The sequence below is a fragment of the Chaetodon auriga genome, chromosome 21 (assembly GCF_051107435.1).
Source record: "Chaetodon auriga isolate fChaAug3 chromosome 21, fChaAug3.hap1, whole genome shotgun sequence".
Taxonomy (NCBI): domain Eukaryota; kingdom Metazoa; phylum Chordata; class Actinopteri; order Chaetodontiformes; family Chaetodontidae; genus Chaetodon; species Chaetodon auriga.
Window position 1 is genome coordinate 13,942,307 of NC_135094.1, and position 25,089 is coordinate 13,967,395.

General features: G+C 42.3%; 5 protein-coding genes across 7 annotated transcripts; 4 read left to right on the top strand and 1 right to left on the bottom strand.

Moving 5' to 3' along the window:
* Positions 1–116: 116 nt before the first annotated feature.
* On the bottom strand, positions 117–6,929 carry tm9sf1 (transmembrane 9 superfamily member 1). The gene is made up of 9 exons (XM_076761723.1): positions 6,401–6,929; positions 4,713–4,924; positions 4,095–4,226; positions 2,915–3,037; positions 2,434–2,792; positions 2,151–2,305; positions 1,829–2,014; positions 1,421–1,694; positions 117–1,307 (listed from the first exon to the last, which is right to left on the bottom strand). Exons 2-9 carry the CDS (start codon positions 4,917–4,919, stop codon positions 914–916), a joined length of 1,830 nt encoding a protein of 609 aa, XP_076617838.1. The 5' UTR covers positions 4,920–4,924; positions 6,401–6,929; the 3' UTR covers positions 117–913.
* Positions 6,930–7,064: 135 nt separating this feature from the next.
* On the top strand, positions 7,065–11,764 carry fen1 (flap structure-specific endonuclease 1). The gene is made up of 12 exons (XM_076761498.1): positions 7,065–7,142; positions 7,668–7,785; positions 8,111–8,213; positions 8,363–8,465; positions 8,850–8,913; positions 9,054–9,163; positions 9,562–9,698; positions 9,873–9,939; positions 10,202–10,333; positions 10,429–10,580; positions 11,091–11,205; positions 11,484–11,764. The coding sequence occupies exons 2-12, from the start codon at positions 7,704–7,706 to the stop codon at positions 11,559–11,561; spliced, it is 1,143 nt and encodes a 380-aa protein (XP_076617613.1). The 5' UTR covers positions 7,065–7,142; positions 7,668–7,703; the 3' UTR covers positions 11,562–11,764.
* A 1,214-nt stretch (positions 11,765–12,978) lies between these two features.
* On the top strand, positions 12,979–16,406 carry LOC143340108 (sialic acid-binding Ig-like lectin 14). 2 transcript variants are annotated; one of them, XM_076761726.1, is made up of 8 exons: positions 12,979–13,046; positions 13,300–13,364; positions 14,131–14,511; positions 14,769–15,074; positions 15,172–15,444; positions 15,512–15,602; positions 15,751–15,787; positions 16,048–16,406. In XM_076761726.1, exons 2-8 carry the CDS (start codon positions 13,322–13,324, stop codon positions 16,096–16,098), a joined length of 1,182 nt encoding a protein of 393 aa, XP_076617841.1. In that variant the 5' UTR covers positions 12,979–13,046; positions 13,300–13,321; the 3' UTR covers positions 16,099–16,406. The 2 variants fall into 2 exon arrangements, with proteins under 2 accessions (XP_076617841.1, XP_076617842.1); XM_076761727.1 differs by lacking the exon at positions 12,979–13,046 and having other exon boundaries at positions 13,299–13,364; positions 14,184–14,511.
* A 536-nt stretch (positions 16,407–16,942) lies between these two features.
* LOC143340107 (B-cell receptor CD22-like) lies at positions 16,943–21,672 on the top strand. Of its 2 annotated transcripts, XM_076761724.1 has the most exons (9): positions 16,943–17,013; positions 17,132–17,177; positions 17,312–17,377; positions 17,593–17,976; positions 18,286–18,591; positions 18,706–18,951; positions 19,518–19,611; positions 20,241–20,280; positions 20,570–21,672. In XM_076761724.1, exons 2-9 carry the CDS (start codon positions 17,132–17,134, stop codon positions 20,810–20,812), a joined length of 1,425 nt encoding a protein of 474 aa, XP_076617839.1. In that variant the 5' UTR covers positions 16,943–17,013; the 3' UTR covers positions 20,813–21,672. The 2 variants fall into 2 exon arrangements, with proteins under 2 accessions (XP_076617839.1, XP_076617840.1); XM_076761725.1 differs by lacking the exon at positions 17,132–17,177 and having other exon boundaries at positions 16,946–17,013.
* A 608-nt stretch (positions 21,673–22,280) lies between these two features.
* Positions 22,281–24,755, top strand: LOC143340144 (B-cell receptor CD22-like). The gene is made up of 7 exons (XM_076761784.1): positions 22,281–22,353; positions 22,539–22,919; positions 23,040–23,345; positions 23,460–23,705; positions 23,789–23,876; positions 24,075–24,132; positions 24,358–24,755. The coding sequence occupies exons 1-7, from the start codon at positions 22,281–22,283 to the stop codon at positions 24,604–24,606; spliced, it is 1,401 nt and encodes a 466-aa protein (XP_076617899.1). The 3' UTR covers positions 24,607–24,755.
* Positions 24,756–25,089: the final 334 nt, after the last annotated feature.

Genomic DNA, 25,089 nt, shown 5'->3' on the forward strand with positions numbered 1-25,089 from the left:
ACATTTGATTATGCTTTGCATTAGGTGCATTGTGTGTAAAAGTATGCTGGCAGTTGGTGAGCTGTGCAGTAGAGAGGGCATCATAAAAGAAGAAAATGTACAAACTCTTGGGAAAATATATGTATTAAAAGGTATTTTATTGAAAAGACTATTTACATCAGGACCCAAATCATAGTCAATGGTGACCATAGCATACATTGACAATATTGCTCCCATCACCAACACTTTTGCAACAGCTCTTCAACCTACAAGGCATCAATCCTCTTATCCACTGCAGGGCCACGTGGAGCTTGACAGGGCCAGTGCAAAACATAACTTTTCTATTATTTGACCACGCTGCCACAGTTATGTGTGGGAGTGTAACTGCAAGTAGTTGCACTTGCATTGCTGCATAATCGGTCAAAACTACAATTAGCTATCTCAGTGGGTAACTGGTGTAATGGGTAGGGGTGGGGGGGGGGGGTACCGAATGTGTTGGTCCTGCCAAGCCTTGATAGACCTTTGAGTAGGAACTAGAGCAGATGATGCCACACTACACCATACAATGATTAAATTCATTCACTCATGTATCTCAACATACATTTTACCCATTCACTCCTGATGGGACACAATCATCCCTTTTTACTGAAATATCCCAATTTATCCTTAAATACATGATCCCCCTCCCAAGCTCACCCTTCATCTGTCCATCCAGCCAACTATTCCAACAATGACAGCTCGAGTTCAATCACTAGCTCCTGTCAGATCAAGGTAAAGGCCCCTGTTTCTCCTCCCATTGACCCCATAGGAGGTGTGTATGTGCGTGTGTGTGTTGTATATGTGTGAAAGCAAGAGAGAATGAGGATTGTCCATGTGTGCTATGCGGGAAATGTGTGTTTACAGCTGTGTGTCTGACTGTATGCATACTTCATGTCTAGTCCATCTTGAGGCTACGGTAGATGTAGCGAATGAATGCCAGCGAGGCCCAGAACGACACGCTGCCCAGCATCAGTGAGAAGACCATCGCTGTGAGCAGAGAGTAGCCGAAGAACTCCGTGCTTTGCACCAGGCCGCTCATAGAGGACCGGTTCCGGTAGTAGAAAACAGAGTAGACGAAGATGAAGAGGCCTGTGGAGCCAGTGCTGAGCACGCTCCGCCACCACCATCGGTAGTCCTCGCCAGACAGCAGGAAGTAGGTGAGCGCCACAGAGATGCAGGCGCCCACTGAGAGGAGGATGGCGAAGACGCACAGCAGGATGCCGTAGAGGGTGTAGTGCTCTCTACCCCAAACGGTGGCAAAGATGTAGTACAGCTCCACTGAGATGGCACTGAGGGAGAAAATTGATAGAGAGGAGGAACGAGTGAGTAAAAAATGAATTAACGTTGCACTAAAACCCTAAAACATTTTGTTTAACCTGCGTTGAAGCCAAAGACAGCTCACCTGAATGGCAGGAAGCCGCCGATGGCCATGTGCACAGCCGTGTGCTTGTACCAGGGCTGTGTAGGGATCTGCCGGGCGATGTTGCGAGTGCGGCAGGGCGCCTGGAAGCTGCCGGCTCGGTTCTTTCCCACGATGCCGCCGATGACCGTGAGCGGGAAGCCCACCAGCACCCAGGCCCCCAGGAGGAGGAGCACGGTGGTGGCCGGCAGAGCCTGAGTGGAGCCGCTCCACCAGTGGATCGAGTTCACTACGCTCCATGTCAGGAACAGAGGAGCTGTGGGAACAAATGACCACGAGAATGAAGGACAGCCACTCCAGATAATACATTGAGAAAATCCACTTGAGAGTATGATAATGGATCAAATATTTCAGTGTTTTCATTGATGAATATCTCCGACTCCGACTCACCGGAGAAGAGCGATGAGGTGAGGATGATGTTCCACGCCCAGCGCTGGCCGTTGATCTGTGTGTAGAAGCTGCATGACACATAGCCCGACACACAGCTGGTCAGAGCGTACAGGACGATGGCCGCAGAGTTGATAGCACCATGGCGGTGCACGTTGAACATTCCCAGCAGTGCCATGATGATGATTCCTATCGCAAAGAGGAAGAAGTGTGCTCACTTTCCAAACAGAACAATGATAGTGCCTGACGCTGTTTTGGAATTTAACACGCCGCGTTCAGCCATGTGTGTTACTGTGTTCAGGTCTATTTGAGGATGACCGCTCACCTGTGGCAAGGGTAAGGAACTGAGCCCCCACTCCCAGCACGGCACACAGCAGGCTTTTGTAAGGGGGAAACCTGAAGACATCAGTGTGGATGATCTTCCAGCCGTTGTCTCCCTGGTCCAGATCATCACAGCCGCCCTCCTCCTCCACATTGTACCTGCAGGTGAGGGAACAACACAGTCACCCAGGAGGTTATCGTGTACCCGAATAGCAGAAACTTTAAAATTAAGAGAGACTAAGTTGTTTTATCAGAATTAACTCATTAGTTTTATCAACTTGACCAACCTGGCAAAGTCATTCTTAAGGACCCGCATGAGAATGATGATGACGAAGCCCAGCAGCAGCACCACCAGCACCAATGAGTTGATGATGGAGAGCCAGTGGATCTCCAGCGTTTTGGGGAAGAACGAGTAGTCTCGGAGGCGCTCGGCTCTCCGGGAGTGAGGCAGAGGTGACTCGAACCAGCGCACGCTGTAGGTGTGGGTGACTGTCAGGCTGCCTCCACCCACCCCGACTCCACCCACTGCTGCACCCGCACCCTCCTCCAGGGGAACGGGTTTGACGTCCTTCACTGAGACGTTGGCGAAGATCACAGAGTCGCCGTTGTACTCAATGTTGAAGTCTAGGTGAGTCCATAAACCCACCTGTTGGAGGAGAGAGAGGAGGGCAGGGGGAGAGACAAAGACAGAACTTACAGTCTTTCTGTGTTTCTCTTCGTCTCCCTCTCCACATATCCCACAAACCTTCAGAAGCACAACAGGCTTACCTTGTGGCTATGAGGCAGGAAGCCGCTCTCCTCTATGTATCCCACAAACCCCCAGATTGGAATATCGTCCAGGACAAACTCAAAGTAGAACAGCTCCTCGATGGCCTCGCGGAGCTCGTCCACCTGACACACACAAAACATCCACCATCGCATTTCACATGCATCAAGGACCACAGCTTGTAGTATTTTAAGTGTAGCATCATATCCTGACACAGACACACATCTTTATGAAGTCCTGAAGGCTGTTAGCACACCTAAGTTTCAGTTTTATTACTTCTGCAAAGAATGTTGTGTTTTCAGTTCAATTTGTTTCTCTGTGTGTCAGCAGAATTACAGAAGAACTACTGGCCTGATTCCCATGAATCTTGGTGGAACAGATTAGCACGGGTCGTGAAATTTTGGAGGCGATCCAAATCACGGGCACACAAATTATTTTTCACTTTGGTGAACAAATTGGGCATTTGGCCCTGGCAGAATAAATGTCATGGACATTAAAATCCAGTAGATGGTAGTAAAGTTCAACAGTGACACAACAGCCCGCTGTAGAGATGGAATGACTCCATGTCACAGTCTACACTCCCAGGCACCAGTAATCCTCTGGGGCAGCGTACACATGCAGTTACTCAGACTTCATACAGAAAGCAGCTGCTATGGCGACTCGGGGACAGTGGTTTCATGGGAAAACTGGAACAACTGGAACACTGCCACAACTATAACAGCACTTTTTTTTCTAAGTGTGCAATAAATGCAAATCTGAGATGATGAGCTTGGCACAACCAGATTTTGACATAACTTTGGGAAATATATCCATGCATAGTATATATAGTGGCTGTGCAGATTTGTATATCATAGAGGAGTGGACTGCTGGCCTCCTTCTAGTTATTATATTTTTGAGGAGGGAAATTTAGCAGTTTCATTGTATCATACCAGCTATCTTTTTCAAACGACATTACAGTAAACTGGCATATTCGAGACAACCATCTACTTGAGGAAATGTTAAGCAATCATAATTACCATTTGGATTCAAATTAAAATGAAGCAACTTCATAAATCACTGACAGTTTAAATCCCCTTTGAGCCTTTGAGAGTACTGAGGCTTAAACCACAATGTGTATTAGTATAAAAAGCATTCAGCAGCCTTGATACTTAATGCCTATCCTGGTCTTGTGTCAATAAATACCTGTTTCTCCGAAAGGGTGAGCTGGCATAGAGTTTTTTTCTCCACGTTCTCTCTGAACCGGATGTGATATAACGATTCTGCCATCCTGTCACCATCCAGCACTTCGCCCAGACTCAGGGACTTGTGGTGCACCTGAAGATGACGTGTTAGATCACAAGTAAGAGCGTGTTAAAAAAAAAAAAAAAGCTGGCCACAATCATACTTCATCACTGTACCATATCCCATAAGGTTACTGCTATTGTACATTTGGGATCCACCTCCAACAACACAATCATACATCCAATAATTACCTTTCTACTTTTTTTTCCCCTGTAATCAATGCAGCCAAGGCCTCTTCAGGGAAGTCTCAAAATAAAGTCTCAAATAAAACCTGACACATCCTGCTCACATGGACACAGGGGGGAGTAAAATCCAATTTCAAGCCATTTAAATTTTTCTTCTAATCTTACATGACATTACTATCATTTATGGCCACGTTCAGCACCTTTCAGATGAAAGCAATTTTACAAGTAATGCAGAGACTTGTTATCTCTACATTAGCGTGACAAAATAACCTCCACTTCCTTCTTTGAATTACAGCAAAGCATTAATACGCCGCGAAACAGAACAAAGACTGACCTTCTCTGGTCGGCAAACGGGCAGAGTGTAGTAGTGATACGTCTCCTGGGGGTTATGATAAGGGCCCACTTTGTTGACATAGAGAGTCACGTTGTCCCCCTGCTTGTAGCCCACTGCCCAGCCTGAGAACAAGCACAGGATCAAGACGCAGTGCAGGCCCATCGTCCTCTGGCAGCCACCTGGCAGGTGTCCTATTCCACACCGCATAACCCCTGTTGCAAAGATGGACAATTCATCAGCTCATGAGGGACAGGTGTGATTTAAACTCGACTGTCTGTCCTGAGACTCACAGCATGCCTCTCATTTCAAGTAAGGAAACAAGCCTTAGACTCCCTATGTGATGATTTATGTGTCAAGTGGTTTAAATGGAGAATTTTATGCAACGTCACTCCCTCATTACTCGAACAAACAGCAGAAAATTGAGAAACACTCAGAAAGAAATGAGGCACTGCGTTACCACAAAGAATTACGTCTTTCATCTTTCATTGTCAAGTTTTTATTTGTCCGTTATGAGTTTGTGAGAGCTTACAGGAAGTGAAATTGCCTATATATACAACCATAGGTGTTATTGTTTTAACACTACAGGGGTCTCTCAGAAGTCCTGATTACGATGTTGCTTTCAATATTAAAAATGTACTGGAAACATATTTTGCACACTGCATGTTGAACTCCCATACGAATATGCAGCAATGCCACATTTTGGAAGTGAAATGCTGACGCTACAGTAAAGTATAGTGCTACAGTGCCATTGTTTCTTTTTGTTTTGCAAAAGCTTCGTAATAGCTGCAAGCAGGCGTAATTAACTCAAAACTAATGACCTCCCATTCTGGGTATGGCTGAACACTAGTTTGACACTACGCAGTATTTCTCTCTATATATATACAGGATATGAAAACGTATTTAAGACACTGACCCATAGTAAGCACTGATGTCGCATTACTGATCAAATGTCACATCAATGAAAAAGGTGTGAGTTGTCTGTATTTCACTGCATTTAAAATGTAGTTGATCACATTTTCCTTCCTGCATTGGGCATCATTATACTGATATGCTGATCATCATAGTGAAAAGTGCTCTGGTGACAGCAGATTTTAGTTCAAATAGGACTGCCCCTGGAGGATAATGTACTGCATGTGCTTGATAAATAGTAAGCACTTTTTTAAAGACACTGGAAAATGTATTTAGCAGGTTTCTGACCGAAGCTGCTTGTAGAACAGCTACAAGGTGACAGTGGTCTCAAGAAGCCGATCAGATGTCAATAATCTGTCAAACTGTCCTCTGTTCTTCCTCTTCAGGGAAGCATCACAGCTGTCTGGACCTCCTGAACCTGCATTTGATAAGATTTTTCCCACCACGTTTTTTTAAGATTTAACACAGACTTATACCAGATGGACAAATAACAACAGCCAAAGCGGCAATGTTTTTGTTAACTCTTTGTATTAGCATGTAATGAGTGAAGCGATAGCAATAATAGACTATTCCCCAATTTACGGCTCTACGAGGAAGAGCAAGGTCAAGTAGTGCCACGAAACGCAGGGCACATGATATTTGTCTTGTACATTCCGTGTGAAGAAATGTGACTACAAGAGGGCCTGACTGATTCGTGGAAAACAAACAACCTTCATCAGCACTGCTTTATTCAAGGCAGCATGTGACTACAGACAAGGAGTTAGCCAAATCTGCTTTACCAGTATCTCTGTTGTGTCACTTCAGTACTGATGCCGCAGATCCAACAAAACCTGTTTGTCCGCCGGATTCCTCGGACTCCAGGCCCCGACAGTCTCGTCGCTGCTCCGGTATGCGCCGCTACTGGAGCCCGCCGTTAAGATTTACAGCTAAACATCTTGGAAATCCTCGATGCAATGTACCAACGTATTATGCATTCATTGAGTCCTTATCCGGGTACGTCAAGCACTTTTACTGACACCTGAGACAGTGTAGAAGAGCGGGTCCGACTCCACGTCACCTTAAAAAATAAAAATAACGACGACTCGGTTGAGTTTTCCGGAGTGGGCGGAGAAACAAAAACACACGGCAGTCGTTCCCGATTATTCGCAGCCGGTAATACATTCCCCCTCACAAGCCATTTGAAACTGAAGTGGATTACTTCCGTGCCATATAGCGACCGATAGCCGACATTTAGACCGTTTTTGCTCGTAGCTGAGCGACACTATTATTTTGCTGTACCGACCGGATTTCCTTCAACCTCAATGAACCAATCGAATGTCCTTCCAGTACTTCCTCGTTACAACTCAGACCTGTTTAATCACACATGCACCGTCGATGCGCAGTTCCCCTGCATCTTCGGCAATGCCGTGCTCGATAGATTGATAGTTAATGCCTGCCATTTGATTTCCCGCGAAAGAGACGCAGTTCCTCGCGCGCGAGTCCCCGCGACAAGTGGTCAAACTGGAGTCTAAGAGCCAACGGGTGAGTCTGTTGTAATCAATAAAATAGTTTAACATAATTCAGTATGTACAGTGTAGAGATGGCACTTGTTGCTATCCGCTAATAGCATGTGCATTGTGAATAAATGTGAGATTGTTTATGTTTTAGCCCCTGTGCTAGCTACACGTCTGTAAGTTTACCTGTAGTTAGCGCTCTGCAGCAAAGCTACTAAGCCGGGACATGTTCCATCCCGCACCCCAGACCTCTTTCAAAAAACTGCCGATTTAATGTGGCTGTCTTTCACTACAAGTCCTCACTCGTAGACCATAGCTGATGTTATGAATTAACCATAACCAGTTGCTAGTCTATAATTCGGCGTGCATCAGACGAAGCAGCACATGTGTAAACAAACCGTAAACGTTTAACGCCGGGTGCGCGACGTTACTGATTGAGACATTATTTGGGGAGATTAAGCATGATTAATCTGTTACTGGGGCCCCTGCAGCGTGTAGCGAGGGTGGATCGTTATAACAATAGAATTAACAAACACTATTTCATTGTTTTCAGACTTAAGTGTTGAAGTTCGAGCTTCAGACCAACGCAATGGGAATACACGGACTTGCTAAGCTGATTGCTGACCAGGCCCCTGGCGCCATCAAAGAGCAAGACATCAAGAACTATTTTGGTAATCATAACGGGCCTCTTTGGTGTATTAATGGTTTCAGATTGGGGTTTCAAAAGTTTATTTTCTCTGTTTTGCATTAACAGTACATAAACAGTTTCTCATTATTCAGTCCACCATGGGATCCTTTATTAAAACTGTAACACATAGCCTGTTTTACATAATACATGCAGGTCTGAACTTTTGGATAAGTTAATGAATCTTATTCACTTTACCTTATAGTGAATAAAGGCTTAAATAGAAACCAGCTTATAGGTAGTTCAGGAAGTTGTTCCACTTGATACGATTGTGTTGATAATTTACAAACTGCTTTTTGGAACTTTTGCAGGCAGGAAAATTGCTATAGATGCCTCCATGTGTATCTACCAGTTCCTGATTGCTGTGCGCCAGGACGGGAACGTTCTGCAGAATGAGGATGGAGAGACGACAAGGTGCAATGCCCACAATACAGACCCTTTGACATTCAGGCTATAGGACACACATTAGAGATAAAATAGTTCTTGGACGGATCCCAGACCAGGTAGTTCAATCTGGGCACAAAGCTGAGATATTTTTGCCAACTATTTGCTCTTTTTTTCAGCCACCTGATGGGGATGTTCTACCGGACAATCCGCATGCTGGAACACGGTATCAAACCCGTTTACGTGTTTGACGGCAAGCCCCCGATGCTCAAGTCAGCAGAGGTTAGTGTGATTTCCCTCTGGTGCTTTTCACCCTGCATTTGTCATTGTGGTCATGGTTATCAGCCTGAATCAGTTTTTTTTTCATTGCCTTGCAGTGTTGCTTTTGTTTGCACGTCACCTGTAATCTTGATCACCTGCAAGTCAAACAGTGTGGTCAGAACTGTGACATTGGTCTCTGTAATCTGTTGTTTGGTTGATCAGTCAATGCAAAAACATTTCAAAACTGTCATCATGTGTAAATCATTTGTTTGGAAATGAAAGGAGACGAAATGTGACTTATATTTGCTTTCACCCTTGTTTTAATGAATTGTGTTTTGTTTATTGCAACTTACATCATCTTACACCTTCCTTCTCTCACTCTGTCTTTCTTCTCTTCACCCCCAGCTGGAGAAGAGAGGAGAGAGGAGGGCAGAGGCTGAGAAGCTGTTGGCTGAAGCCCAGGAAACTGGTACAGTTAATGTGTTTCATGCTTTATTTAACAAGAGCAATGACTGGTGTATATTTTATATAAGCTTTATTTACATGGTGGTGATTGTACAAAACCTTTCACGTTGGTTATGTCTGCAAATTTTGTTTGCCTCGACCCAGGGGAGCAAGAGAATATTGATAAATTCAGCAAGCGTCTGGTGAAAGTCACCAGGCAGCATAATGATGAGTGCAAGAAGCTGCTGACCCTGATGGGAGTGCCTTACATTGAGGTAAGATCTGCTCTCGCTTTGTTACAACTCTTTCTGCCTTTGTTATATTACGACATTTGTATTGACGGTCAACCAGTTTTGGGGAATCTCAGTGCTCTTTCTGACATTTTCATTGTTATTGCAGTTGCATGTTGATTGTCAGACTAGGCTTTAAAGACCATGAAGGACAGAAAATGTAATGTTCAAACAAAGCAAATGTTCTTAACATTGTGCCAATGGTATCGAATGTTCATGAATTATGATTTGCAAAAAGGCCTGAGAAGTACAGTGAAACTCCTGCTGCTCTTCTGTAGACCTGGCAACAAAAGCATTTTTCCCATGTCAAAGAAATCGATTGACAGGACAGGCGTGGCTGAATAATTCTGTGAAATGTAATTTGTTGTGTTTTTGTGTTGCAGGCTCCATGTGAGGCGGAGGCCAGCTGTGCTGCTCTGGTTAAAGCAGGGAAGGTCTTTGCCACAGCAACAGAGGATATGGATGGGTTGACCTTTGGCACAAATGTCCTGCTCCGACACCTTACAGCCAGTGAAGCAAAGTAATGTTGCACCTGAGTCCCACTGTTCATCATTGTTTTCCACTGTAGGCATCTCTTTGTTTCACAGTGAGCCAGTAGGAAGGAACCTAAACGTGTATTATGTCATATTTCATAGTTAAACATTTAGATCTTTGGATAATTTTGATAATACATCATGTAATATATTTATTTCAGGAAACTTCCTATACAAGAGTTCCACTTCAGTCGAATGCTGCAGGACATCGGCCTGACCAATGAACAGGTGCGTTTTTTACCTGACTTTGAGAAAGGTGCAGCACGTTACATGATAGAGTGTCATTTTCCATCTGTGGTAAAATTACAGAACTGCTTCCTCTGTCTTTATCTTGCAGAGTGTGCTCTGCAAACCAAATGCTGTTCAGAAATGTCACAATACTCTCCTTATTCTTAACTGTACTGTGGAACTATAAGCGCAGTTGGGACAGGTAGAGTGTGATATTTCAGCCTTTCTTGCATTAACTCCTCCTTTTCATGGTCCATCCTAGTTCATCGACCTTTGTATTCTGCTGGGCTGCGACTACTGCGGCACCATTAAGGGGATTGGCCCCAAAAGAGCCATCGACTTGATCAAACAGCACAGCTGCATTGAGGAGATCCTAGAAAACATTGACCTCAGTGTAAGTTGACGTCTGCTACAGTCCAGACGTTCAGGCAGTTAAACGAAGCAGGGTTTGGTTCTCAGTCTCTGTCTGTCTTGCTTGCCTTCATGCAGAAGTACCCTGCTCCAGAGAACTGGCTGTACAAAGAAGCCAGGGGTTTGTTTTTGGAGCCAGAAGTGGTGGACTGTTCCTCAGTCGAGCTGAAGTGGAATGAGCCGGACGAGGAGGGACTGATCCAGTTCATGTGCAACGAGAAGCAGTTCAGGTGAACCACCAGCAGACTCTCTGCAGCACTGCACTGCGTGTTGGGTTTGTTTTTGCTTGATTATTGACTTTTCTTGCACTGAAGATGGATGATGACGGTCATGATGTTTGTTGGTGCAGTGATGCTATGACCAGACCAGCTGATATTACAACATATGACCACTAGTCTGCACTGCTGGGCATGTAGAGGCAGAGTTTATGGTTCTAGCGTCACTTGAGAGCAACCTTTTTACATAAGACATGAGGTTTAGGACACATTCCAGAGCCTGTTCACGGCGGACTCTTTGCAGTGAACCCTTTTGTTGAGCAGTCATAGAGTGAACCTTCTCAAAGATCTGCTTTAGTTATTTGTTGCAGGCAGTTGTGTAGTTACATCCATTCTTCTAAATGCTGCTTTGAATGCTTGTATTTGTCACTGAGACAAAAAAAAAAGATGGAAAGTGCAGCTAGAAATAACATTGTGCATAGATAAGTGTTTTACTGATTTCTGGGTTTGGGTGTGTGTGTGCAGTGAGGACAGGATGCGTAATGGCTGTAAGAAGATTGTGAAGAGCCGACAGGGCAGCACACAGGGGCGACTGGATTCTTTCTTCACCATCACTGGATCTCTGTCCTCCAAACGGAAGGTACATTTAGAAAAACTACTCCTGCGTGTTTCCAAAATAATTGCACCTTATCTCTTATTAATTTAACCTCCTCCAGTTGTACCCCAGGCATGAATCTTTAACGAGTCCTTTTACCTAAAGAGTAAGCAGAGGTGCTCCGTGCACTGCTTTATTTTGATGCCAGTGTATATGATGAATTTTTCTAATCCTTGTTTTTACTTTTCTTACAGCAAGTTTCTTTTGTACATTTATCTTTTGAATTTTGGACTCATTTGTTTTATTTCTTTTGCCTCACTTAGGAACCTGAGATTAAAGGATCGGCTAAAAAGAAGCAGAAGACTGGAGCAACGCCGGGCAAATTTAGGAAGGGAAAATAGACTGAACGTAGATTTCCCTTGAGAAGTAATTATTGTAATGAGTAACACGTACTAAACAGAGTACAAAAAACCTCCAGGTTAGGCAGAAGGAAGCTACAACACAGTACAAGGCTGAAAAAACTGTATGTACATGACCAAAAAAATGATGTAGAAAAGTGTGTTTTCTGATGTTCAATAAAAGTAATGACATTTTTTTTTGTAGATAAACTTGTCATCAGCCTTTTCATTGACTCATTTTTGGTCATCATAATGTTGAACACCAGTGTTTTCTGTCCACAGAGCGTTAGAAATATATTTGGGGTACATAATACAGGATGATAAATCTTTGCTAAGGTGCTGGAAGCATATTTGGAGGATATGCAGTCAGTGCAGTGCTGTACATGTAGACATTAGTATAAAGACTGTGGTGTTGAAATGACACATAAATTCACAAGTGAAATTCACAAGTCCAGTGAATCAGCAGTGTGAGGCAAGTTCCTCAATCTCATTTACTGCTGTGCAGATGAAACATGTTTACTGTGGCTGTCTTTATCACTACATCTAGTTAGCAAGCTGTTTACAATGCACGGCTCTAACTGATGAAATACGAGTATATACATACATGAGAGAGAGAGTAAAGTTATATGACTTGGATTTATTTTGTGTGTAGTCCCAAATAAGAGCCCCACAAGAAACAAATGTTTTCAGAATATTGTTTCACTTGATAACAGTTTTCTGATACTTGTTAATTCAAAACTGACATTTTTTCCAAACAGTGTTTCTCCGAAAGGAGCTGCATGTGTGCCGTCAGTGTGCTCACAAAGTCTTATGCTGACAGTTATTTTTATCAGGAGAGTTGTCCGTGTGTGGGTTTATGTGGAGTAGACATTTCAAATTTTCCTGTGAAAGTTCAACTCTTAAATATTATTTAAATATGAATTCTTTCTAATATGAAGAGCTTCTCTCTGCCTCAAGTGCAAGGAGGATTTTTTTCTGATACTCTATGAAATGTTTTTCACTTAGATCAGATTAGATGTCATTGCACACAGTGAAATACAGCATTTACAGTGAAGAGCAGCACATCACCATTGTGGAAAGTTAAAGAGTTAATATTTTTATCTGTCACTATGGTGTCTCTCACATGCCACTGTCGTAGTGTATAACACTTCATCAGTCCCCCATAGGAGAAATCTGGGTGTTACAGGCAGTAGAAGTAATATTAAAAAGTATAGATAGACATAAAAAGGAATAGAAAAAAAAAAATAAATAAAAATAAAACTGTATTATATAAGAAAAATATGTAGATGCATAGACTTGATAATCTGATTTAATCTGATAGTTTCCACGTGAAGATGACATGGCACCAGTTTGCAGTGACTCAGTGGCTAAATGGGGTGGTTGGTGTGTTGCACGAATTTCCTGGCAGTAGCTGAATCTCTTCTCTTACATCACTTTCACGTTACAATCAAAAGACCTCGTTTCCCCTTTTTGCTCGGGGCTTGTTGGGTAAGGCAAAGAATTTACGATTTCTACTGCTTTTACTTCATATCCTTTTGAGACACAAAGTTATATTATTTGTCTTGTGATCTGCATTGAAAAAAGACATTTTTCATTTTGTAGGTATTTAACGTCATAATGTCAAAATTTAGCTCTTCAGATGTGAATCACTTCCTAAACCGCAGTGAAGTCTGGGCGTTCAGGACCTGTAAATGTACGCGATTGAAGTGAATTAACAGCGCTGTGGTGTTTGTAAATGCAGGTGAGCAGACCTGCCTGTGAACATGGTGACAGCCAGCATGTTACTGAGTGTCTTCTTTATTTCAGGTGAGCCGTTTGTTTAGTCATTTTTCTTCATCACTTGAATTATTTCCAGTTTGAACCTCATTCAGAAACAGAGCACAGGGTTTTCCCCTTGATTTATGTGACCATTACAATGTGTGTTTTCTCCCTGAGTGCTTGTGCCACTGTGACCACGCTGACTTAGTGATCTGCCCATGCAGGTACAAAAAAAAAAAAAAAAAAATACTATACTTAAAATTGTACTAAGACTGTATTAAGTACACTTTGTGCTATTTTTGTTGCCTTCAAGTATACATAAGTGTACTCAAGTAGTCCTTGAGTACCACTTGAGTAATACCTGAGTGTACTTGTGTGTAAATAGTATGCTAAATTGCCACAACTTTTTACAAACTTCTGGAAATCTGGAAATCACGGCCCACCACTGACATGACATATTAAATCTCAGGTTCCAGTGAAGAGAACAGTCTGACAGGGTGTCTGGAAAGATGCCTTTGCATAATATGCAAATGTAAAAGTGTACTTGTAATGACTTTTCTGTTCTTAAATAATATGTGTAACACAGTAAAGTATTCCGCTTTTTGACCCGGGTGGAGATCATTTGATGGGTGTAGATCACCATTGGAGCCGGTCTTGTGGGGGATTAAAGGGAGGGTGTTACCTGCTTGTTGCAAATATGACAATGACATGACAAAAAAAGACCATAATGCAATATTTTCTGAAGTATATTTTGGCTTTATGTTCATAAAGATTGTTTTTAGACATGATGTGCGACATGAGTCTGGTTTCACAGGTGTTTTGGCTGCTTGTCCAGAGGATTCAGACCTTGTCATTACTGCACCACAGGAGATGGAAGGACTGAGTGGATCTTGTGTGCAGATCCCATGTACCTTTAGATCTAAATCAGTGGAGGAACTCAACAGCACGAGACCAACCTTTGGGGTGTGGATCAACAAGGACCCCATGAGACTTTCTGACACAAATGTGATTTTCAACAGTAGCCGTGCAGTCAACACATACCCAGTAAGTCTCACTGGGGACCTCAGTCAGAAAAACTGCACCACTCTGTTTTCCAATTTAACCAAAGGTCACACAAGCACATATTTCTTCAGAATTGAGAACCGACCATATCTGGCAACAGCAGTTTGCAACCCTGTTCAAATAGCAGTTAAAGGTAAGAGTTTTTTTTTAATGTTTGCTCATCAGTTTTTCACAGTTTTGTCATGTCATATTTAAGATTTAGACCAAAACATAGGGTTTGAATGAACCACAAATATTCTTACTACTGTAAAATAACCATATTTGAGGACATTGAGGCAACTTAAGGGTCAGCATTAGCCTTCAAAGACTGGCCTCACTGCCCTACTGTTTACTATTCCTATTTACTGTCTATTCTTATGTGTAAACTGTGTGTTTGATTGGAAACCACAGATTCTCCTGCGAGCCCCAGAATTGAGATCTCAGGTGATCTGAAGGAGAATCAGTCCGTCACTATAAGCTGCTCAGCTTTCACTCCCTGTCCTCACTCGCCTCCTAAACTCACCTGGAACCTCCAACAAGACTCTCTCAACACAATAGAGGAGAACACAGACGGAACGTTTTCCACTAAAATCCAGGAGAGCATCACTCTGTCAGACCACCATGATGGATACAACATCGCCTGTTCTGCCGCATATCCTGTGAATGAAGGGAGAGATGTGAAGACAGCAGAGCAGACAGAGACTCTCAGTGTTTCATGTAAGACTTCATTTGATTTTGTATTATGAAGACATACAAATAATGGTTTCCTTGGTTATAGACACTCCAAAATCTCTCCACATGCCAAACCTTCCAGACGCTCCCAGGAACACAGCGGTGGTCGTCAGTCCCTCTGAGCCAGTGTCGGTTGGCAGCGCGGTGAACCTGACGTGCTCCTGCAGAGGAAACCCTCCTGTTGTCCACTTTGTCTGGTTCATGATCAGCGATGGCAGACTGGAGCTGATCAGAGTCGATACACAGGTTTATGGCTTTAAAGTGGCCCACAGTGATCGAGGCAGACTGTTCTATTGCGGATGCAGAAATGATCTGGACATTCAGCTATCAACGGGACAGCAGTTGGTGTTTGAAGGTAAGCACAGGAATTACGGTTTGCGGTGTTGTAGCGTTTCAGAAGGCGACCATGCTTTGTGTCACAGGTGATCAACCGGCTGGCCGGGTTGGCGTCGAAGTCATAGTGATGATCCTGGGAATCATCATGCTCGTCAGTACGCTGGTCATCTTTGAGTGGTGAGACAAACTTTTTTCATGTGACAGTTTGCAGCTAAAGACAAATTTGTCTCATTTTAAATGAGCTTTGGATGCATGGAACAGATCAGCATCATTACAGCATGAGCAACAACAAAAAAGGCTTCACTGCATTGTGTTTTTCTTTCAGTTGGTTTAGATCAAGACGCTCCTCTAAACCAGTGAAGGTAAGCGACTAGATGAGTAGATTTATCTCTCTTTCTTCCTCCTCAGGAAAGAGATTCAGCTCTCAAGAATCAGATATTAGAGGTTTCTCTTTAGATTTCTGATGTTCAGGTCTCATCTCGGTGGTTGGTGGTGAACTGCTCCATCTGCTCTTCTGTAATGTGGGTGTTGTGAGGCCGTGTGACACAAACACAACCGCAACACCAATGACAACTATTTCATAAAAGCCGGAGTACTCACACTACTTGTTTCATCGCCACAGGAAGCAGCAGAAGCAGACTACGTCAACACAGCGACTGAGATGTCATTATGAAGTACAAGGAGAGGATGATGCTCGCTCTAAATGGAACGACATACCGGATCGTCTCGTCTTCAATCACTTCTTAGTCTTAGTTTTTTATCTTTTTTTTTAAATAAACTTTTATTAGAGTTGCCAGTCCCTGGGGACTTTCTGGACTCCGGGGAGGTGAACCCCGGCTTCCCGCATGTGAGACTGAAGTACCGCCCACAATCCTACAGCGATGAAGCACTTCTAAGTCTTTGTTCACACTTCAATAAAGTCATGTTTCTTTAAACATGACCCAAGAATATTAAGAAAAAGACTAAGAATAGTATTTTTATGTGATGATTTTTTCTGTTCTGTGTTTCTTTGTTAAAGTGAGTATAACACAAAAGTAAAAAAAATGATTTATCTCGTGCTGAACTGGTATATTGGGACTTTTCTTTAGTTCCTGAAAGATGTTTAGATTATGTTATTAATTTTCCCTGGATGAATGCAATGTGTGTTACACGAAACAAAAATGAAGCTTTTCATGCAGCAGACAGTCTTCAGGAGGAAAAGAAAGGAAGGACGGAAAAGAAGCCAGCAAAAACACTGTTGATATGTGAATTACATACGCTAAAACTTCCCCTGGGTGATTTAACATAAAGGCTGGCATGAGGGACGCTAAAAACAGAAATCCTTGAGGACGAATTAGTCATTTGAAACCCAAAGTTTTTGAGGTGTCGCAATCTCTGACTTCCTTGCTCACAGGATATGAGCAGTCAGGACGGAGCTGCCTGTATTTCTGCATCATTTACTCATGGGTGGTCAAGTGACACCTTGCAGCTTTCCCAGCAAACAAAGTTTACTGCATTGCTTCACATAACAACAGCTAGCTTAGGTGTCGTTTCACTCTAAAAATTCTAACACTTCATTTTTCTTATTTCCCAGCTGTGGGCTCCTTTGGTAAGGAAACGTTTTATTTTACATTTTATTTCTTAGCTGCTTATACTAAAACTTAAATAGCGTGTCTGTCAGCGCAGTACATGAAGAATAGTAAGTTATTTGTTGGTCTACTCTGCAGATGTTGTTAACCACAAGCAATAAAACAAACTGTCAACTTGGTACAGGTCAGTATACTGGTGTGGATTTGAAAAAAAAGGGGAAGTTGCTTTAAAACAACAGGAACGCTGTGTAAGAACTCAGTGCGTGCTGCAATTAAGAAGACTGAAATAAGACTGAGTGATTATTTTTGCACATCCAGGGAAACGAGTTCTGTCTGTGAATATGGTGACAGCCAGCGTTTTCCTGAGCTTCCTCTGTGTGTCAGGTGAGCTGTTTCTTCAGTTATTTGGAGGCACGACTTGAATAAATTCATCTAAACTTCATTTATAATGAAAGCAGAAAGAGCAGTACAGATGGAGTTACTCTTTTCGGCTGTTCGTGCCCTGACTGCAAAGTGAAATGTTTTATAGAGAGACTGTTAACAGGACACTATCATGAACTTCATCTGAATGCAGATTTTTCTGTTTGTTAACTCTACAGGTGTTCTGGCTGATTGTCGAAAGCCAGCAGCCCTAGTTATTACTGTACCACAGAAGATGGAAGCACTGAGTGGATCCTGTTTGCTAATCCCATGTAGCTTTAGAGCTAAAAACAAAGAAGAGTTTGACGGCACAAGAGAAACCTCTGGGATCTGGATCAAAAGTGACTCCAGATTTGGCAAAGATTCAAGCAATGTGGTTTTCAACAGCAGTAAGAAAGCTAACAAGTATCCAATGAATATTACAGGAAACCTGACTGAGAAAAACTGCACCACTTCATTTTCCAGATTACTCACAAGTTACACAGACAAATACTTCTTCAGAGTTGAGAACAAACCATACATGGCAACAGCGTCTTGTGATCCTCTTCAAATCACAGTTCGAGGTAAGAGAGCTCAAGCAGAATCGGTTGTGGCCAAATGTTCCAGAAAGCAGCCATGTTACGTATCATATCATATATTCTGTTTTGCATTGCTATTTAAAGCATGCTCGTTCATGAACAGGCTCGAAAAAAGGGAAGTGCCATGTGGTGACCTGTCATACCCTCATCAGTGAATGACAAAATCAACATGACTTTTTAACACACTGATGAAGCTGAATGAACTTTCATGACAGTTTTACAATCAAAATAACAAACTGCACAAGCTGTACTGGATTCTTATGTGTAAACTGTGTGTTTGATTGGAAACCACAGATTCTCCTGCGAGCCCCGGCATTGAGATCCCAGGTGATTTGAAAGAGAATCAGTCCGTCACTATAAGCTGCTCAGCTTTCACTCCCTGTCCTCACTCGCCTCCTAAACTCACCTGGAACCTCCAACAAGACTCTCTCAACACAATAGAGGAGAACACAGACGGAACCTTTACAACTAAAATCCAGGAGAGCATCACTCTGTCAGACCACCATGATGGATACAACATCACCTGTTCTGCTGCATATCCTGTGAATGAAAGCAAAAATGTGAAGACAGCAGAGGAGATAAAGACTCTCAGTGTTTCATGTAAGACAACCAGAGTTTGTTACTGGATGCTGTCAGCACAGGACAGAAATAAAGGATCTTATTCAGGCTCTGATGTTACTCTCATATCTCACATCTCTGTCACGCTTTCCTCAGACACTCCTAAAGACACCTCAGTGTCCGTCAATAAATCAGGCAGCTGGGTGAACCTGACCTGCTCCAGCAGAGCCAAGCCTCCCGTCAGCAGCTTCACCTGGTTCAAGAAGAGCAAAGATGGAGCCATGAACGTGTCTGAAGGATGGTTTTACAGCTTGAATGCGACAGATGGAGGAGTTTATTACTGCGTGGCCACAAATGCTCTTGGTCGACAACAGTCATCAGAGATTGATCTGACTGCTGAAGGTAAACATGGAACTGTACAGCATCCAGAAGTGAAATAGGAACCATTAATGTTGGATAAAGTATTTTATGCATCATGCAGATATTTGCAGAATTGCAAATAATGTGTTTATATTAAATAAGGAGAGATTAATGGGAAGTTGAAAACAGTATCTACAGAGAAAGGTGCTCTTGAGAGTATATGAAAACAGATGTGCGAATGAGTCATGACAGTATGGCAAAGCAGAAAAGAAGAGGCTGGCATGAATGATGGTGATAATGAAAATAACAACAGGAACTGAGATGAAAGGAGAGAACTGAGAGCAACTGAGGAAAAAAATGAGACCAAAGATTTCCCCTAATGTATTTTCAAAAGCTTGACCACAATCTTCTGACACTGTTTTCACATATTCTGATATTATGACACAGTGTGAAATGAACTCCACACGTCTGCAAACACGTGGCCCACGGCATTACTGCATTTGGTATAATATGTTGATAAACTTGTGCAATATAGTCACGCTGAGCTTCACATGAAAGGCGCTCATTATCATGATTCTAATTGACTTGTAATGCTTTTGTGTCTGTAGGAGTAAAACAGCCCAGTAGCTCCTCACCGTGGGGGGCAGCTGTTGGAGGGATCGTTGGGGTCATTGTCCTCATATTTGTTGTTGCTGCTGTTTGGTGAGCATCTCAAATTAATTTTGTACTCAGATTTGTGCACCAAAAGATTGTATTTGTGTCCATATTTTCTCCTAAATGTTTAATTCGTGACTGGCTTGTTGACTCCTCTCAATATTTATCACTGTGAGCTCTTCTACAGCCCAGATGTACGTTTCATGCTGTTGATTATTCGACTTTGACTGAATGTCTTAGAAATAATATAGTGCTTTTTTCTGTTACTGAGAATTCAGAGCCAAAGGTTTGTTTGTGGAGTTCCTCTGGGTTCTATTCTTGGGCCATTAGTGTTGCGTCTTCATGCAGCCACAAGGTCACACTACACTCATACACAACGCAGATATTATTTTTATCCAGATGACTCGATTCTTCTTCCCTGAGTCTCTCGATATCACATAACTTTACCTGCTGAATTAATGTTGGTACTGAGTTATATGAGTGATTGGATGGCTGCCTAAATAAAAAAAGAAGCATACATGGCTGTCATCTCAGACAACAGGTGAAAGACTGAGTGTGATTATGGCTGTGCTTTCTCTAAGTTGTGAAATAACTTTTAAGTATTTAGTGGTATTGTATTATTAATTGTCTTATTTTCCCACAAACAATGAAGCTGACAGCCTTCTTGTGTTTTCCAGGAGGTTAAAGTCAAAACATCCAACTTCACAACAGACACAGGTGGGAACATGTCGAAATGTAAAGTGTAGAATTGCGTGTTGTGAACATGTTTAGATCCTATGAGTGCAGTCAGTATGAATAGTAGCAGAGTGAACAGGCTTGTCATAGTGAATAAATATGGAGAAACACAGGAAGTGTGATGAAACATCCTGTGAACAACCAACATTAACAATTGACTGTGGTATCTGCAAATACATAAGATCATTTTTGGGAGCTGAATCAGAGACAAAATGAGGTGATGTGAAGAAAGCAGATGAAGGCTTCACAACATTTCTCCATTTTTTCACAGAGCCTGACAGCCGAAGAGCCAGCTGTCCAAGAAAGAGCCGAAGCAACAGAAAAAGAAGACATCCACTATGGAGAGCTCGACTTCTCCAAGCAGAGACCTGGAGCGTCCCCGTCCTCAGTGCAGGACAGTGGACAGCAGCAGGACACGCTGTATGCACAGGTCAAAGTGTCCAAGCCAGCAAACAGCTCAGAGCAGACTGCTGACGGCTCAGAGGCTCTCTATGCTGAAGTGAAGAAAAAATAAATGGATGGACGTGTAGTTTTTTTTAAACAAATACTGTTTCATTATTCAAAGAAATGCTCTTCGGTGGCTGCAGCTCATTGTATTCTATTTAAAATGTGTCTTTTGTGTATTTTTTATCAGAGCACGTGCTGTTGACTGATCTCAAAATCCCCTTTCCTCCCATAAACTTCAAACTGGAGTCAGATTCCTTGCATGTGCACACACACTTGGCCAATAAAGCCGAATCTGATCCTGGTTCACCACACACGGCTGATTTGCTCAAAACATGCAGTATATTTCTTCATCGTACGTGGACTTGTGTTTTGCTCGATGGTGAAGATGCCAGGCTTGGCATCTGATGATGAAAAGCTCAGCACGCAACTAAAGCAGCTTTCAACTCAACATTTTACACATTATGTGTGCACATTACCAAAATCATACCCTTTCATCCCAATAGGTTTAAAAAGGGCAAGCAGAAAAATGACTTGACTGCTGACAAATGTTGTTATATCAAGCTAAGATGGAATAATAGCAGCAATAAATACAAACAGAGTGTGATATTTCTTATTATGTAAATAAGATGATGACAAACAAAATGGAGTAAAACTTTCAAATATTTGCATGATCTCATTTGGTCAGTTTTTGATTCCTCCCACCTCTTCCTCTCTCACAGATACAATCAGTTACTGAGAATTCGGTTGTGTTTTGGCAGGTTTAATATCAAAAGGTCATTCAAGCTGATTTATAACAAACACCAGCTGGAGGAGAATGCTGTGCTTTTGAACCTGAGACTGAGACGAAGCAGGAGACTGAAGTGAGACATTCAGATTCAGCAAATGTACTTTTTCTGCAGCGTGTTCTTTCTTTGTTTGCCAGTTCATATTTCCACGTGTTCGAAATAAATATGACAACTTCTTGCTTTTCTTTGATCTTTACCGTAAGTCAGATGACATTCAGCAGACATAAATAAATAGATGAAAAAATAAATACCTTGACTTACTCTGAAGTCTTGAAACACAGGAAGTCAACTTGGGTTTAAATTGCAACAGCTAAAAAAAAAAAAAAAAAAAAAAAAAGGAAGTTAGATATTTGGTGTGTTACACTTCAGCTGAATTCATGAACTGAAGTGTTTCCACATTAAAATCATCATCACAGCCAAAGGATCTCGTCGCTGCTCCCCGTCTGACGTGGACTCATCTGGTAAGGAAACATTTTTTCATCAAGATAGTTATATTATTTCCATAAACAAATCTGATTTCTTATTTTATTTGATAGGTTTGCTGATCAGAACCGATGCTTAATATTTGACTAAATAACTGTCAGCTGAAATATCATAAATTTACAGGTCTGCAGATGTTAACTGACCACCACTTAAACACACACAGCCCTGGTTTGTGGGATGAATGTGAGTGTTTTAACATGTTGTTACGAGCTCTTGCATTCATTGTAATAACTCCAGAAATCTGCATCTGTGTCTGCAAATGCAGGGATGAGTGTCATGGCAGTGCTATCTGTGAATATGGGGACAGCCAGCATTTTACTGAGTGTCCTCTTTGTTTCAGGTGAGCTGTTGGTTCAGTCACTTTTATTTGGAAACAGTTTCGTTTAGAGTCACTACTCACTTCTACAGCTGTTTACACTCTGATGATTTATAAAAATGACATGCATGCTGCTGCTGAAGTGGAGTTTTCTCTTTCTATTCATGGTTTTGCTCCACATTATGTTAATTGTGAGTCTGCTTTTGCAGGTGTTTTGGCTGCTTGTCCTCAAATGTCACACCTTTTCATTACTGCACCAGAGGAGATAGAAGGACTGAGCGGATCCTGTTTGCGAATCCCATGTACCTTTAAAGCTGAACCAGAACGACAGTTTAACACACTTAAAAACTTTGGTGTGTGGATCAAAACGGACCACAACTTTGATGAACATTCAGGAAATGTGATTTTCAATAGCAGTGGGACAGTTAACACCTATCAAATCAGTATTACGGGAAACCTGAGTGAGAAAAACTGCACCACTCTGTTTCACAGATTAATGTTAAATTACACAGACAAATATTTCTTCAGAATGCAGGACAGTGAATTCAAGGCAACAGCTATTTGTAATCATGTTCAAATAAGAGTTAAAGGTAAGAGAGTTTTGTTTTCTTATCAGTCTATAATGCTATAATTATTATTTTTTAAAAACAAGGGATTTAGGCAGAGGTTTGGGCACAAAAGTTGATTGTGAGCCTGTTTCTAAACCACAGATTCTCCTGCGAGCCCCAGAATTGAGATCCCAGGTGATCTGAAGGAGAATCAGTCCGTCACTATAAGCTGCTCAGCTTTCACTCCCTGTCCTCACTCGCCTCCTAAACTCACCTGGAACCTCCAACAAGACTCTCTCAACACAATAGAGGAGAACACAGACGGAACCTTTACAACTAAAATCCAGGAGCGCATCACTCTGTCAGACCACCATGATGGATACAACATCGCCTGTTCTGCTGCATATCCTGTGAATGACGGCAAAAATGTGAAGACAGCAGAGGAGATAAAGACTCTCAGTGTTTCATGTAAGACAACCAGAGTTTGTTACTGGATGCTGTCAGCACAGGATAGAAATAAAGGCTCTTATTCAGGCTCTGATGTTACTCTCATATCTCACATCTCTGTCACGCTTTCCTCAGACACTCCTAAAGACACCTCAGTGTCCGTCAGTAAATCAGGCAGCTGGGTGAACCTGACCTGCTCCAGCAGAGCCAAGCCTCCCGTCAGCAGCTTCACCTGGTTCAAGAAGAGCAAAGATGGAGCCATGAATGTGTCTGAAGGATGGTTTTACAGCTTGAATGCGACAGATGGAGGAGTTTATTACTGCGTGGCCACAAATGCTCTTGGTCAACAACAATCATCAGAGTTTGATCTGAACAAAAAAGGTAAATACTGAACAGGACTGAATCCACTTGTTTAACCTCTGAAAAGTGAAAATTGCAAATATTTGTTGACTTTCAATGAGCAGAACCATCCAGTGCATCTCTACTGTGGGGGCAAGTGGTTGGAGGAATTATTGGGATCATCATGCTCATCTGCCTGGTCGTCAGTGTTTGGTAAGTGTCACAAATTCAAGCATCTAATGTGACTGGCTCAGTTAGTTGGAACTTGAGTTTCAGCCACAGCTGGGTTCAACATGAAGGCACAGATGATTGAGTCATCTTTACATCACTGCAGCCACGTCTCAAAGAGCACGTTTTCTACATTCACTTTCTGTACTAATCCAGATTTCTCACTCATGGTTCATTTAACAGTGTTCTCATACGTTCGAGGCGGTCAAGGTTGACAGCGTCAACTCAGCACCGGAGTCAGGTGGGAAAATGCTAAACTGTGAATGTGCTGCATCTGTTCACAAACAATGTGCACTGAAATATATATGACAAAATATCCTGTTGGCAAGCCACTGCGGTTAAAAACTGAAAACTCTACAACCCACACAAGAGTAGTTGGCTATAAGGTATTTGATTGCTGTGTGCAGTAAAAGCTGGATCATGACAGTCCACATACGGCGACTCACCGCACTCCATGTTTTTGTAGTCTCGAACAGGTGAAGAACAGATTGCTGGAGAGCAAGCAGGAAAAAGAGAAGTAGAGGGAGAAGACATCCACTATGGAGAGATCGACTTCTCCAAGCGGAGACCTGAAGCATCCGCGTCCTCAGTGCAGGACAGTGGACAGCAGGAGGACACGCTGTATGCGCAGGTCAAAGTGTCCAAGACAGCAAACAGCTTGACACAGACTGCTGACGGCTCAGAGGATCTCTATGCTGAAGTGAAGAAACAATGAGACTTGTCTTGTTTGTGTCAAAACACAGATTGCATTAGAGTAGAACGTGCCTTTATTTTTTATTTATATGCCATCTTTTTATATTAGTCAATAGAGAAACAGATGCAGTGAAGAGAAACTCACAACCTCCACATCCTGCAGCATGTTCACATGTGCTGTTGCTGTGTGATATTTGAATATCTGAAACGTGCCAATAAAAGTCACAAAGCTCTGAATAGGGAACAAGTTTAATTGACACCAGAGCATTTGTACACAATCATTAGCAGTGCAGTGCGTGCCTGGATTTAAATACATGTTTTCATTGTACTGCAATAAATGGCCTTTTTGACCGCCTTCTAAAAGGGCCAATATTCACATTTGACCATGAGAAATATTCATTAAATATATGCACAGTAAATAATTCTGCATGTAATAAATAAGGAGAGGGGTGTGCTCATTATTATGACTCTAAATGCATCATTTCTTTATTTAACATACTTTCAT

What these genes read in the sequence shown, in the direction of transcription:
- fen1 (XM_076761498.1), top strand. Translation starts at nt 7,704, where the DNA reads ATGGGAATACACGGACTTGCTAAGCTGATTGCTGACCAGGCCCCTGGC. An exon ending in CTTACAGCCAGTGAAGCAAA is followed by an intron (nt 9,699 to 9,872) that starts GTAATGTTGCAC and finishes TATTTATTTCAG; the next exon opens with GAAACTTCCTATACAAGAGT. An exon ending in TGCAACGAGAAGCAGTTCAG is followed by an intron (nt 10,581 to 11,090) that starts GTGAACCACCAG and finishes GTGTGTGTGCAG; the next exon opens with TGAGGACAGGATGCGTAATG.
- LOC143340108 (XM_076761726.1), top strand. Translation starts at nt 13,322, where the DNA reads ATGGTGACAGCCAGCATGTTACTGAGTGTCTTCTTTATTTCAG. An exon ending in ACAGCAGTTGGTGTTTGAAG is followed by an intron (nt 15,445 to 15,511) that starts GTAAGCACAGGA and finishes TTTGTGTCACAG; the next exon opens with GTGATCAACCGGCTGGCCGG. An exon ending in GCTCCTCTAAACCAGTGAAG is followed by an intron (nt 15,788 to 16,047) that starts GTAAGCGACTAG and finishes TCATCGCCACAG; the next exon opens with GAAGCAGCAGAAGCAGACTA.
- tm9sf1 (XM_076761723.1), bottom strand. Translation starts at nt 4,919, where the DNA reads ATGCGGTGTGGAATAGGACACCTGCCAGGTGGCTGCCAGAGGACGATG. An exon ending in CACCTCATCGCTCTTCTCCG is followed by an intron (nt 1,695 to 1,828) that starts GTGAGTCGGAGT and finishes TTGTTCCCACAG; the next exon opens with CTCCTCTGTTCCTGACATGG. An exon ending in GGCGGCTTCCTGCCATTCAG is followed by an intron (nt 1,308 to 1,420) that starts GTGAGCTGTCTT and finishes TTTCTCCCTCAG; the next exon opens with TGCCATCTCAGTGGAGCTGT.
- LOC143340144 (XM_076761784.1), top strand. Translation starts at nt 22,281, where the DNA reads ATGAGTGTCATGGCAGTGCTATCTGTGAATATGGGGACAGCCAGCATT. An exon ending in TGTTCAAATAAGAGTTAAAG is followed by an intron (nt 22,920 to 23,039) that starts GTAAGAGAGTTT and finishes TCTAAACCACAG; the next exon opens with ATTCTCCTGCGAGCCCCAGA. An exon ending in GTTTGATCTGAACAAAAAAG is followed by an intron (nt 23,706 to 23,788) that starts GTAAATACTGAA and finishes TTCAATGAGCAG; the next exon opens with AACCATCCAGTGCATCTCTA.
- LOC143340107 (XM_076761724.1), top strand. Translation starts at nt 17,132, where the DNA reads ATGTTGTTAACCACAAGCAATAAAACAAACTGTCAACTTGGTACAG. An exon ending in TTTGTTGTTGCTGCTGTTTG is followed by an intron (nt 19,612 to 20,240) that starts GTGAGCATCTCA and finishes TGTGTTTTCCAG; the next exon opens with GAGGTTAAAGTCAAAACATC. An exon ending in CAACTTCACAACAGACACAG is followed by an intron (nt 20,281 to 20,569) that starts GTGGGAACATGT and finishes ATTTTTTCACAG; the next exon opens with AGCCTGACAGCCGAAGAGCC.